Source organism: Zeus faber, assembly GCF_960531495.2.
Source record: "Zeus faber genome assembly, chromosome: 12".
NCBI classification, from domain to species: Eukaryota; Metazoa; Chordata; class Actinopteri; order Zeiformes; family Zeidae; genus Zeus; species Zeus faber.
In genome coordinates, this window is record NC_137196.1 from 25750987 (window position 1) to 25765986 (window position 15000).

Consider the following 15000-nt stretch of genomic DNA (forward strand, 5'->3'; position numbering starts at 1 on the left):
CTTGACAGCTCCAGTATTTCAGCATAGTTGGGGAGAGGGGCGGGATTTGTTGTGCAATGCCCCACCGCAAGCATGTGTTTGCGCAGCGATTTGACCGAAAATGATCCCGCGCCGCCCTGCCTCCCCAAGACTGGCGCACGCGCCAAAAAAACGGCCGCGACGTCCCGTCGTGACCGCGGCGCGACAGAGGGGTCACGTGGGCCGGGCGCTCAGGTCGCGAAGTTTTCGGGCCGGTGCAACGCCTGTCCGGCCCAGCCGACCGGGCGACACGGCGAGCCGGGAGGAGGGAATCCATGGGTCCGCAACCTGGGAACGACCCGCCACTAAAGCCGTCAGACATCTTGGGCCAACTCACAGAGCGCTTCTGGAGAGTCATGCCGGGCTCACACGGGGAACCAACATGTCCTCCGTCTCAGCTCTCATTTCGCTTTTGGCCCCGAGGCTTTTGGCCACCTCCCATTTTTGGCCGACTGGGGGAGTCAATCGGACCAATTTAATGGACCGCGGGAGGCCTCCGCTTCTCTCTTCTCCTCCACCCCTCCTCCTTCCTGGTCCCTCTTTCCTTCTTTGTTGAAATCTTTCTTTCTTTCTTTCTTTCTTTCTTTCTTTTTCTTTTTTCCCATCTTTCTTCCTGCACCCATCTGCATATTGCCATCCATCACTCCATTTGGAACAGTTGGATGGAGTGACCGGGGTTGGCAGGCTCGCCCTGATCCCGCCGTGCTTTAATCACTCGCTTCAAAGGCTTCTGGAGGCCTTCCCGCGGAGCGCAGGGTTAGAAAAGACGGAAGTCGAACCGTCGCCAGAATTATTTTACACCAGAGACTTATGCTCACTCAATGACGAGTCTCCTTCTTTCACCTCTCTCTCCCGATTTCGGGTGCGGCCAAACGTACTATTTTATTAAAAAATGTTAAAGTATTTTCTTTGTATTTATTCAGATAGCCGCCTCAAAGTCATGATCGGTTTGACGTTTCACGTCGGTCCAGGATTCGAGTCGACCTGCGAGAGTCTACGAACCAACTTTTAACATCTTCATTTCGGTGGCGGTGAGACGCGCGGCTCCTCGCGTCCCCCTAGAGCCGCTGTGCGGGTCGGTCCCCACCGGCCCCCTAAACCCGTCGAGCTGCCTGGGCTCTCGAGACCCCACTTCCGGTCCGACTGAATAGCGCTTCCACAAAATGACGAACGAAACCTCTTTTTCCAACATAAAGAATACAGTAACTGGGTGAAACTTGGCCGAGGGACCAGATAAAGCACGTATTTAAAGCAAGGCTGGGGTCCTCCTCCATCTCCCGGCTCTGACTGTAATTAAAGGTGTACAATGGCTGTCCAGGGATGTGCCTGAGTTTTTTTTCCGTTTGTTTTACCATTGTCTGGCCGATTGGCTAACGGGCTTCAACAATGTGCTTATATTATTATGCATAGCATAGAGCGCAGCATCTTGTTAACACCAACACCCCATTTAGCTTAGGCTGTGTCCACAATCGCATACCACAGGCCCCAACCAGTGGCCCGATGCAGATTGGCACTTTAGGTGAGTAATGAACTGTAGGTCCATTTCATCACCTACCAGGAAGCATTGTGCACTTACGAATATAAAACCTGAGAGAATATTATTCATTCAGTTATTGGGAACAGGGGTCCCTCAAAATGCCCGCTGGGAAACAAGGAAACAAGGGGCGTCTCCGCCGCGCAGGCGCAGTCCCCTGCTGCGGAGAGAAACAGAGGTTATAATACACCCTGGTTTTTTACTCCCAGCCTTTTTGTACGTTGATCGTTTGAAGGACACGGAGGTGGTTTCCGCATTTCATTTCATTTATTTTTGTTTTACAACTGTAGCTACACTCTCGACGATGAAATTACTTTGTTGAATTTGCCGGGCCCCGAAGCCAGGAACAGGTCGAAATCACAGCCCCTAACAGAATGCAGTTGAGTGGCCTTGGCGTACGTAGTGCTACACATGCACACCGCCATCCGGCGTAATTGAGTACGCCACGTAGCAAACATGGCAGGACTGTGCAGACATAGCCATACGCCACAGACACATTCGGAAGTGCTTCATTTTACTTCTGTGACTCCAATTTATTGTTTTCAATATAATATTATCGCGCTCCGCTTACAGCGAGCAAACATCTGCCTCCGTGCGTGACTCATTGTTTATGGAGCGCTCAGGTCTCGGCAAAGCGGCACGGCTGTCGCCGGGTGTCAGCCGCTGAGTTTACACTATCTGTGAAGTTGTTTCAACCTGCCCCGCCGCCTGCGTTGTGTCACAGCTTCTCCGGAGAGTGTGACATGCAAATCCCTCATATCACCGGCGACGTGCGGGGAAGTACGCACGGCCGCGTGCAGCACGGAGGCTCCCCGCCGCTCCGCGCACGGGGTCTGCTCGCTCAGCTGGAGAATGAATCTCAATTAAGTTCCGCTTAATGCGGCGGTCGTGTTGTTTCCCTGTGTTCATCTTAATTAAAACTGAGGCTTTTGTGGAACGTAAGCAGGTCGAGGTTTAAACTTTTAAACACAAACACAAAAGAAAATACATGATTCTCACAATGTAAAATAAGGGTTAATAAAATGACACGTTACAAAATAAATATGAAATTTTTGAAAAAAAAAAAAAAAAAAAAAAAAAAAAAAAAAAAAAAAAGGCTATATAAATGGAAATTGGTTTTCAAGTGCTGTTTAAAACAGTCAACGTCTTTGGCTGTTAAAATAAATGGAGCTAAAATGCTCAAAACAGACACATCAGAAAACACATAAGACTCAAATTAGCCCTTAGAAAAAATATGTTATTCCAGTGTATTCCTTTAGTACTCTGTAGTAAATACTCTAGTCTCTACTATGATTCTCCAGTATAGTCATTTATCCCACTAAAATCCTATGGGTTAGGGCGGCTGTAGGAATTGTCCGAAAATATCATAGAATTCCCATCGGATCATATACAAATTGATCGGATATTTCCTATAATATTCTGTAGAATGTGTCTACAGGAATCCTAAAGGATCCTATGGGAATTCTAAAGAATTTATTTTGTAAAGGTATGCATTCACAAACCATCTGGAAATGGCTCCAAAAGTCTTTTCCCTGTCATTTTGCGGTTTATCTCTGTGAATTGAGTTCATCCATCCGCCAGTCGGCGGTTGACGCTCCCGAGGTCACGGCGAAAATTTAATGCAAACCCAAACCAGGATGAGCGGCCAGGGAGCGAAACGCAATCCAAAGCAACAATGTCACCCTGTCAGTTCACCCCGGTCTCTCTAGTACTCCACTGTCATTTCCAGAATCAGGTCGCTGCTTGAATAGACACGGGAAGCAGGAGTCTTGTGGACAAGGCCGGGAGCAGAATCAATGAAAAAGGTTTTAGTAAAAAAATCGAATGGCGTTTCCATCCGTGGGATCAGACCATTTCAAAGGTGCACGGGCATGAAGGGCTGCCCGTCATTTGAAGGATGAAGTCTTTATAGAGGCAACCGGAGTGTGTGCGAGGGCAACGTGCGTTTTTTTTTAATGTGCGCATAATCTTCTCAACACTAGATGTACATATGGATATCATGGTAATTTGATCATTTTCATCGACCCCCTTCCTTGTCTTGGCTGATGGGATTGCAATTGGACAGGGCACGGTCTCATTAAATCCATCAAAATCATGTCTAGATACAGTCAGGGGCAGGTGATAACAGGTGTAAAGAAATAACGAAAAAATATATATAAAATATATAAGAAATAACTCTATTCCCTTCTATTCTGCACCCCCCTTTTGTATTATCTTTTTGAGTCTTATTTCACTTTATTTTACTTTATTTTATTTTATTTTGTTTTATATTATTGCATTCACTAACTGCATTGCGTTTTAGGCATCAGTTAGTTTCAGTTAGCTGGCTAAGTGAGCTATTATGTTCGGTTTAGTAACAATTGTGCATAATCTCCGGGTGCGTTGCAAAGACATTTCACTGCATCTATGTATGAACGTATTTATATGTATGTAAATAAATTAACCTCTTGAATCTTGAATCTTGAAAGAAAATATCTAGATTTGCACACTTTTCCGGAGCACGGCTGTGATCCATGACAAAATATCGATCGAGCTCCAAAGTGGCTGTGTACACTGTACAAATGCTCCATACAAAATGAACAATGGGATTGTTTTCCAAACAATATGGCCGCATAATGCCACCACAATCATTTTACAGTTTTCCTGCAGCATTTTCCGGGCGGCCCTATTATTTCACAACCACCCACTACAAAAGGTCTGGCCCTGGTGGTCAGCGCCGATAACAGAGGATATCCAGCGTGAGGAAATAGACGGATTATCGGCGCGGGCTTCACAATGTGTCTACCGAGGGGATGAAATGACCGGAATTCTTCACTGCTATCTCTGGCATTTGGCTCTTTTAAGCCCCCTCATTGGATTTAGTACATTTTCCTACCTTTTCCCGTGCTTCTCTATCTCTATTTCTATCGGCACCCCTTTTGTTTTTCCTGTGATCTCCCCCTCGCCTCTTCCTCCTCTCCCTACCCATCTAACTTTCCCTCCCTCTCATATCGTTCCCTCTTTCTCTCCCCATCCTCGTAATCCCTCTTGTGCCCTTCCCTTTTTCTGTCTCTTGGCAACGGCTCTCTGACGCTCCGTAATAGAGTGCCGCGCTGTAAGAATTGATGGTTCAAGAATAGCCACCAATTTGTGATATTACCTTTTTTTTTTTCCCAGAAACAGTGGCAAACGGACAAATGCGCCCTTTAAAGTGGGAAATGTGATCGGCGTGGAAGGGGAAGAGGCAGAACGCGATGGCATTGGATCATTATGTCAAATTACCCAGAATTACCCTCTGCCCATCTATATTTTTGTCCGGATGAAAGTGAAAGGATTATGACAGTGATTTGCAAAATGACACTTCATAGATAAATCTGTAGCATAGTCGGCTGCAGGTGTCGTACTACATTGTTTTGAACCGACTTGAGTAGGCTTACCTTGAATAAGAGCTCACTGAGTTTTAGAACTGCCACCTAGCTGTGGAGATTAATGTGGGTGCGGTCGTCCGTTTAGACAAAGTGGGAGCCGCACACTCTGTCAAAATGTGTTCAAATATACGCTACGGTTTTAAAGGATTTTGGTCTGAGAAAGCCGTTAGTAATCCTTACCGCCGGTCTGTTTAGACAACACAAGCACCCGCTCAAGCTCTTCAAGCCCCCCCTCCCACCAAAAAAAAAGGTCATGGCTATCATGCACAAATCAGAAATGGGACCCGATTCGGGAAGACCCTGTGGCTTATGGGGACCGGAGTCTGTTTGACTCGGTTCGTTGGTTTCGAGTCATCATCGGGGCGCGGCGCGGTAACAACATCCATGGTGGTAAAAGTGGAAACACTAAATATGTGTACTAATTGGCCTTCATGGCCAAACAAGTATTTTTTGTCTTTGTAAGCGGGATGCTTGGCCCACATACCACAGGAAGGGAAAAAATAAAAATAAATATCTCTGCTGGTCGGACCGGGGAAGGCGGCAATTTGTTGGCTGAGGAGAAATGCGGCGTGCGTGGCCCTCACGGTATCATTAGCTGTGATTAAGTGCCGCGACGCGCCGCGACCTCTGAGTTGACTGTGCCGCCGCCTCTCGCCGCCATTCGCTAATTATACAGTCTGATAGCAGTGACGCAGTGTGGAGGATCAGTGGGTCAACTCAAACTGTGTACGTGTGTGTGTGTGTGTGCGTGCGTGCGTGCGTGCGTGCGTGCGTGCGTGCGTGCGTGCGTGCGTGCGTGCGTGCGTGTGTGTGTGTGCGTGTATGTGGGCTCCAACAGGTGAGCGGGTCAATGAGCGCTCTCGGATCAGATGTACCTGGTGCTCCGCCGGGGAGGGTGGGGGGCGGCGGATCGGTCAGAGAGCTGCGAGGGATGACAGAAATGGGGAGAGAGGGAAGGGAAAGGAGAGAGAGAGAGGAGTCAGAGTACTTCCTGGGGACGGGGTGATGGCGTCCGGGGTCTTTACTCACCGCGCAGAGCAGCCAAATGTGATTTTATCTGAAGGGTTAACTGGATTTGCTATCGCTTCATTCCGAGCAAATGTACTATGTACTCTAGAACATCTGTTCAGTCCAGCAGTCTATTATTCTTTTTTATTCTATTTATTTGGTATTTGACCTTGTTTTATCAGTTTTCTCATTACATTGGCGTTGTGTTGTGTTTGTGTAGTATTATTCCTGGGTGAGATATTGTTTATATATCATGATATGAGACCAGATATTGTCTGGGTTGGGGTTCTAGTAATAGTTCCCGAACTTCATACTGTTCTAGCCCTTTTAATCAATCTCCGTCTATCCTCCTTTCTGCTGCAGCGCCTTGTGCGTTGGTCTGAGTGCCACCTGTGTGTATGTGTGTGTGTGTGTGTGTGTGTGTGTGTCTGTGTGTGTGTGTGTGTGTGCATACGCGTGTGTGTGTGTGTGTGTGTGTGTGTGTGTATGTGTATGTGTGTGTGTGCATATGTGTGTGTGTGTGTGTGTGTGTGTCTATGTGCACGTGTGTGTGGGTGTGTGTGTGTGTGTGTACAGTACATGTCTGTGTGCGTGTGTGCGTGTGTGTGTGTGTGTGTGTGTGTGTGTGTGTGTCTGTGTCTGTGTGTGTTTGTGTGTGTGCGTGCGTGAGTGTGTGTTTTGTGTTGTGTGTTGTTCAGTGTAATAAATGGCTGATGAATGAGGGGTCTGCCTCACCAAGAGAGGGACCCCATTCACACGTGCCTCTTGGCTCCCCCTTTCAATTACCCTAGGCCCGTGCACGTGCGCGCACACACACACACACACACACACACACACACACACACACACACACACAATAAAATTCAAAAGATTGATGATGATGATGATGTCATGATCTACTGAGACAATTTGGGAAATAAAATGAAGGTTCCTCCTAGTTGAGAAAAGACGCAAAGTGAAAAACGAGGCGGCACGCCGCCAGCGCGATTCATTTCCATCTAAAATGTCAAATATTGCATATGTTCGTGTTCGCGCTCAAGCAAACAAACAAACAAACAAACAAACAAGCAAACATCCCGTCCTGTCGTATCTGCACTTCGCACCCAAGCTCTCGTCAGGCTCTCGTGGCTCCGAGCGTCGCTCGCTTGTCTAGTTGGTATTCACCGAGTGTTTGCGGCCGTCAAGACTCTTCTGACGGCGGCTCCTTCCTCGCCCTCGTCCTCTTCCTCTTCCTCCTCGTCTCGGCTCGCGCTGGCTGCCGCGTATCCACGTGCGTTATCAGTTCCGTGCAGAGCGGCAGCTGAACCCCTGCGACACAGCCAGTCCGGTGCAGCGGCACCGGGAGCGGAAAATAACTAATTAGAACGCCCGGCGGTACGTTACTTGAGTACGTTCTCACCTGTCACGGTGCTTTGTTCGGTGAAATTCAAATTCGTAACTCGAGTTTTCATATCGACAACTTTTTTTTTTTTTTTTTTAAATAACAAAGTGCTCCACTATTTTCAATTTCGATGACAGCTACGCTGTGAATATTCCAACATCGATCCGTGTATTGGTTCGTCCGTTCGACAAACTCGCAGTTCTGCGGCGGTGGTTTGGTTAACTGTGCAATCAGCGCTAGATGCCAATCTGTGGCCTCATTTGTCGTTCGTGATCCTGCGTGTGTGTTTGTCTCCCTGTGTTGATTTCGTTTTTCACAGCAGGCTCCCACATTGATTCTAATCTTGTCCTTCTCTTCCCTCTCTTCTTCACAGTTCGGCAGATGACAAGTTCCGCTGGAACAACCAAGGTAATATTTCCTCATTGTCCGGTGCTCCATTGTGTGGCTCCCCATTGTTTCACGGCACCCTATTGCATTCTGTCGACGGGGCCGACATTCTGTCGACAGGCCAACCCCAGGCACACGCTGACGATTTTCAACTACGCCGAAACAATAGGTCTCAAACAGAAATAATTGGAAGTGGAACTGAAATTATGTTCTGCTCTTAAGTTCCTGCACCAGAAGGAGTTTTCTGACCAGGTTACAGCCTCCTCCTCCTCCGCCTCCATCATCATGTTAGAAATGTACATTTTCACCACTTTCCTTTCCTACAGAAGAGAGAGCACTACTGCCCGGCTACTTATCTGGGAAGAAATTGTGCTCAGATGCTCAGCTAGAGAAGGGGTAATGAAATCTCGGTATCTGCTTAAAATCGCCGAGGCACTCCTCCTCTTGTGCCGAAAGTTAGAAAGCCTCAGAACTTCCCATTATTCCTCTGCAAACGGACGTGCGCTGAATTCCGGAGGCGGGGCACGTTGCGTCAGACTTCCAGACGAATCACATAATTGTCAAGTCGACGACTTTGTGCAAAGCCTCCAGAACCCCCCTCCCCCAATAACGAGGAAAAAATACGCCATTTGATGTTCTGTGAGGATAACTTTTTAAAATTTGTTTGAGATAAGGGATGAATAAAGTTTATTAAAATACCTTTTGCGCCGGCGAGATATCAAGGCGGTCGACCGGTAGAAAATCAATGAGAAATCCAATAAATAACGTACACTGGAAAGCACTAGTTTTGCTTGAAATTGCACGAGATGGAGCGGTGCCTTCCAAGCTTACCGTTGTTCCGGTGATTTTGATATTGCGTTTCAAGGATTAGTTGAGCAGTTGATGTTGTCTATTTACACGCAATCAACATAGTGGAAGCTGATTGGCTCATCACAGGAAGCTGCATTGTGTTAAAGGGAAAGCGATTTGTGGCAGCAAAAATACCCCAGCGTATGCAGTTGCTGCTTAATTTGAACTCTTTTTCCTTTTCACTGATTCAATTTTTGCGACTTATCTTCTGTATACTTTTATCTACTGTCACTTTATTACATCTTCTCATCACTTAAATGGCAGCTGCTCTTTTTTTGTGAGATTGCTATTTCTCGTTTATTATTTTATTGGCATAATTGGCATTTGCTTGAAGATTAGGCATTTCATTGTTTATGAAAGACAGACATTGGCTCCACTGCGAAGCATTTGACCAAAATAAAATTTGAATATAGCTTTTGAATTGTATAGCAGTAATATAGTGATAGCAGTAAAATCGTAATAGTAAAATACCACCCAAACTGCTATTTGCGCCAAAAACTGGCTTAAAATTGCGTAGCAGGCTTTTGCATATTGGATGACCTATGTGATGTAGTGTGGTAACTGATATGGTACTTTATGTTAAGACATGCATTTAGGATGAAGGTCTAAAACTTAAAAGTTAATTCATTACATTGACAGCAATAAATGCTGAAAATAGAAGAAATAATGGAAATAGAAAATAATGCATTTTCCCTCCCTCCTTCTCTCTCTCTCTCTCTCTCTCTCTCTCTCTCTCTCTCTCGCTCATTGTCTCCGGCTCCTTCACCGTCTTTCCTTATCTCTCTCATCGCTCTGCTTAACTTTCTGTTTGTCCTCTCTCTCTCTCTCTTTTGCTCTTTTGTCCCTTTTGCTCTTCATCCATCTGTCTCTCTCGCCCCCTTCCCCTCTTCCCCCCTCTCTCTCTCTCTCTCTCTCTCTCTCTCTCTCTCTCTCTCTCTCCATCTGTTGTCCCGATGAGGAAGACGTCCACTCGCCGTGGCGTAGATTGATTGTGCACGGGCGGAGCCGCTGACCCTCCCACAATAGGCAGTTGATTGACACGGCGGAGGCCGAAGGTTTACGGTCAAGACGTTTGAGAACCGCGGAGGAGGTCAGGGGTCAGGGGTCAGAGAGGGCCGCGCTCCTCGCTCCGTCTACCGGGTGAAAGCTCCAACGCCATGTTCCTGTTTTTCCCCTTTTATTATCACATATTGCTCACATTCATTACGGTGCATTAACATAGGATGATCCCTGACACCCCGCCCTCCTTGCCCTCCGCCTGTATTTTAAATTATGAGATGGGTTTTTTGTTGCAAAGAAATTACACCGGAATAACCCAAATAGACCGGAAATAACAGGAGAGAAAGGCATGGATAGCAGTCAAGACACAAAGATATACAGTATACAGTATACACAGTAATTATCTACTTGCTGAGCCGGGTACACTGAGTCCAATGACTGGACACCGTCTTTGTGCAAAAGCATTCAGTACATCCTTTAGCTGTAACTTTGCTGTTATGTTTTCCATATTATGAACCTGCTTCAGTCTTTGTGCAAACTGGCCTATCGTGTTGCTCAGGCTGTGGTTGAAGATAATAGATAGTGATCGTTTTTTAATGTACAGTTTATATTCGGTCTCAATTACAAATGTTTTTACCGCAGTGTTCAATATAATACCACATACTGACTGACTTACACACAGATACACACACATACACACACCTACAGTACGCACACTGAGTTCCAGGCGTGGGAAGTGCTTTTTTTAACTGTACTTAAGTATATTCAGTTTTGGATACTTTCAACTTTTGCTCCACTACATTATATATATATTTTTTTTTTTTTTTTTTTTTTTTTTTTTATATTTACATACAGAATGTAAAAATCCTGGACTGGATCTATCAAACTGCTGATTTAGGATGGGATGTTTCATTAGGTCCATATCCGTGTGAATTCCTTTGACACCACCTGTACAGTACTATCTTAAATTCAATTATAACCAGGATTTGCATGAGCATTCTCGCAGAAAAAAAGGTGCAGTAGTACCTTACGCCATATTATAGGCTTTGTCATATCAGGGCTTTAAGTACGTTTACTTGAAGTACATTTAAGAGCGAGTTCTTACATACTTTTACTTCAATGGAAATATCAATGTGGTACTTTCCCTTTCACTACAGTAATTTTGTGTCATGGTATTTGTACTTTTATTTGAGTAGAATGTCTGAGTACTTCCTCCACCTCTTCTGGGTTGTTAAACTGTCTGCATCATTCTGTCCTTGTCCGATGTTGTTGACGCTAAACAAACACACCAAAACCATTTACCTGTGCCCCCTACCGGACAATAGATAACATTTTAAATTGAGCGTGTAAATTGGAAGTGTTTCCGACGCCATTGGTCCACGATTGCACCAGTTGAAGTTAATAAAGTCATCCTCCTCAGTCTACTCACTAAGACCCCGGGGCTGCTGGAGCCTCCCTCTCTCGCGCTCTCTCTCTCTCCCTCCCTCCCCCCCTCTCCCTCTCTGTCTCTGTATCACTCTCCATACGAGATTAACGTTGCTCGTAAGACCCTGTTTGTCAGGTCTTATCCCTCTTGGCAGCCCCATACCAGTCGAAGACACTGGGCGTGGAGTCAGAGACGCTGGCAGACAGACAGTCCTCACTGAGACATCACTCGCCGAGCCGGCGCCCCACAGACCCAGATCAGGAAGTGTTGCTAGTTAGCGCTTTCCCTTCTCTGAACAAAATAGTGGGAATAATAGTGTCAGCCAATCCTGGACATTTCTGGTCTTCCTCGTCCCGTTTTACTGCTCTCGCTGTTTTTGTGGCTTCAGCAGGAGAAGCAGCGGTAGAGAGTTTCCACTACACAATTCCACAGGCGTACTACGATTTCTATATTCTAATACTTTGCATTTCGGGCAAGTACTTTCAAGTTAGAGGGATGCTTTAAAAGCCATGAGGAGCGTTTTTTTTTTTTTTTTCAAATGAATCTTATCTTCAGCTGTGCTTTTGAAGCCGCTGCTGCAGTGTCGGGCGATTCTCTAAACTTTGAAGTGCATTTCTCGTAGCAAGCGTCATTCCAGAAGTGCGGGGCGGCGGCCATGTTGGAGAACCTCTGGCTCCTCAGCGTTTGATGATTAGCTTCTATTGCAGGTCTTTACTGTATATTAATATTCAGGATGAGTCAAGGCAGATTTGTATCGCCCCTTATCACAGTTACAGTGTCAAAGGGCTTTACAAGCCCACAATCAAAGAGCGGTTTGCCGGCAGCGCCTAAGGCCAGCGATAAGCCGGGAAGCTTCCTGGGCAACGTTTCTGAGAAACTCTGTCTGAAAAGAGTCCACATTTCTTGGATTCCAACCTGGAGTCGATTTTTGACTCCTTGTAATGGAATCGACACGATCAATTCTTAATCAATTTGGATTCCAAAAGAAACACAACCAGACAAAAACACAAGTTGTATTGCGCGGGGCAGGCCCGACACATAAGCAAACCAAGCGCCTGAACTAAGCCCATTGGGCTGCTCACTTACCTCTCTCGAAATGAGATCTGTGGGCTGTACCCAAATCTTTTGGCAGCTCTCCGGATAGCCTGCACGCTCCCTGTGACTGTTGCGTCTGCAGAGCGGAGCTTCTCTAAGCTCAACTTGATCGAGAACTACTTGAGATCCTCTGTGGGACATGCATTAATTCTAAAGTTGGCCGTCACATCGCTTACAGTGACGTCATAAATGACTTTGCCTCCAGAAAAGCCAGGAAGGAGAAAGTGGAATATTTAGGTAATTTGTAAGAGGAGGAAATAACAATGAATGTAGATTAATAAATGAGTACATTTGTGAAATTTAAGTAGTTTATTTTGGAATTTTCAATTTTTTTCCTGAACATTTTGTACATCTGTACATAGTTTTAAAAAATAAATATTATTCAGCTTTATATTTAATTCTTAAACCATAATTCTTATCTTTTTACACGTACCTCTGTTCATGTTATATATATATTAAATTGATATAATATTGTCTGTTTTTTACATTTGCATTTATTTTTTATATGAGTAGGAAACTTTACTGAGGGAGGTACTGTTTATCTAAGTTATTTGATTTCAATTGTAGTTTATTTCTGTTCTGCACTTTTGCACGTTGCAATTTTTTTAAACCAAAAGCAACTAAAGTGGTTAACTTGTTTACAGTAAATGCATTGTCTGCGTGTTTATTTTTTCCCTTTTCGCTGCACCTCGTTCAGTATGCCACTTGGTACTGTATCACTTTGAGTATTAATTTGCAAGTTAACAGCGGACCCCTCTTGTGAGGTGTTTTTTAAGATTGAAAACCATGCATGGGTTAAAACATGCGTGGCACGCCCTGACATTGGTATGATGTAAGCTACACAGCAACAACTAATAAAATTGACAACGGGTGTGTTAGATTAACAGTAGGTGTGCGAATGATCAAGCATTTTCAATATTTAATAGTGTTGGTGTCGACGAGGCAGTGGGGGGGGCCCCAAATCAAATTCTGCTTAGGGCCCCATAAAGGCTTGGGCCGGTATTACGCAACTTTTATTAATTCACTGCTGGTGCCCATATAATGTAGCCACATGAACAGGAGCTCCAAATAGTAAAAATCAATATCCAAATATCTATATCAAAGCCTGCAAAAAGATATTTGGTAAAAATTGATATTCGGACGACAAATTGTAAGGCAGGGAGAGGGTCGTGTCGGTTCGTTCTCTCCTTGTCCAGAGAAAACAGACGACCATGTGTTTTGAAAAGTCTGATTTGGGCCATACCAAGGCAATCAACAGTCGACTCTCGAGCCGTGTTATTGGCATCCATTTCCGGAATTGATGCACTGGAATCAAGACCTCAACTCTTTTGAAATCAGCTCGCCGTTCAAACTGAAATATTGCCTAAAGTGTTTTTTTACTGTATCATCCGGCCTGTTCTGCTTTAGGGACCGGCTGTCAGCCTTTGAAGGAGCGTTTCCTTCAGTTAAATCGCTGAAAGGTGCTGCAACGCCTGCGATGCCTTCATGTTTCACATCCAAGCTCAAAAATCACCAAGCTTCAATTATTCAATTCCCTGAGACAACCAAATATAGTGTATTTAAATATAGTGGATTAATGGAGTTGGTACTGGCTGTTTTCTGGTGTTTTGGCCCATGTAAAAAAGCTGCAGTCCATTTTGAAATGTGAATAATCTCACTACTCGATCGAAATGGACGAACTACAAGCTCTACAAACAGGTATTACGAAAAATGGGGACGTGGTTGGTAATTCAATACTCACATACTGTATATACTGTATACTGTATATACAACATCATGGAAACCACTCGATTAGAAGCTAGTGCCAATACTGGGCAGACTACTAGTGATAATTGAGATGATAGACTCGCTCAATAGAGGCAGAAGGCATGTGAGGCGTGTGAAGAAATGGTTTTATTTCACGGTTTTGAGCCCCGCCAGCTTGGGTGACCAGACGTCCGCCTTCAAAATACAAGAGCGTGAAATTTAGACATGTCGGTGCTAAAATAAGTTCTTTCTGAAAAAGGAAGTCACTGACAGTGAAATGATCATATTGCAGCGGGGAGCAAAAAAAACAAAAACACTGGAGGTGCCCTTTCAGGCGGTACTTCCGCACTATCGCAGTTCTGTGCAGGTACGCCAGATTGGCGTATAATTAATATCAGTGCAAGTGCACCATTGGTAGTAGAGCTCCAGCATAATACCTCAGACAAGCCAAGATCCCCTCCTCTAAAATACCCAAAGGGAAAAAGATGATAATATTATTAAATACCCGAAAGAGAACTGCTTCTATGGCGGCTTCCATGGTTCCATGTGCCAGGTTGTCAAGGCACGGCTGGCAGACGGCAATACAATGAAACAGGGAATGGAAAAATGAGTTGAAAGTGACAACTATCCATAGGAATGAAACAGTGGAGCAGGGCAAGGCTCATTCCCAGCCCTAATGTCCCCTCCTTCATATGCGCAGACGGCCAGAAGGACATCGAAGAGGAGCTGACCACAGGCCTGGAGCTGGTGGACTCCTGCATCCGCTCCCTGCAGGAGTCCGGCATCCTGGACTCCCAAGAGTTTTCCACAGGAGACAGTAAGTCAATCAGTCCAGCCACTGATTGATTGATTGATTAATAAACCCTTTGTTTGATTGATTCATTGACTCATTCATTCATCCCTTCATCGTCACCACTCTGAACCCCAGCAACGGAACTGTGTGTTGCCTAGAAACAGGACCGATGTGCTTTACTGAAACTCCCAAAATAAGCAATCACATTGATTGAATATCCCGGTTGTCACAGCGAGGTTCTGTTTTCTCTAGTCAGCATGTTTGGTTTTGAAGTTTGGTGGCATGTTTTCACGCTATGTATCACACACTGACAGTTTCACGCCAGTAGATATGAGATCGGTATTGGCTCCAATACGT

The 15000-nt window shown here is 45.2% G+C and overlaps 1 protein-coding gene across 4 annotated transcripts in view; it reads left to right on the top strand.

The window, feature by feature from the left end:
- The window catches only part of ctnnd2b (catenin (cadherin-associated protein), delta 2b), a gene marked incomplete at both ends in the record, with an annotated part of 118659 nt that overhangs the window by 35453 nt on the left and 68206 nt on the right, over nt 1-15000 (top strand). For all 4 annotated transcript variants that reach the window (XM_080010941.1, XM_080010942.1, XM_080010943.1 and 1 more), the window contains 2 exons: nt 7722-7756; nt 14551-14667. In XM_080010941.1, the coding sequence (XP_079867067.1) occupies nt 7722-7756; nt 14551-14667 (152 nt within the window). The remainder of the gene's footprint in view (nt 1-7721; nt 7757-14550; nt 14668-15000) is intronic.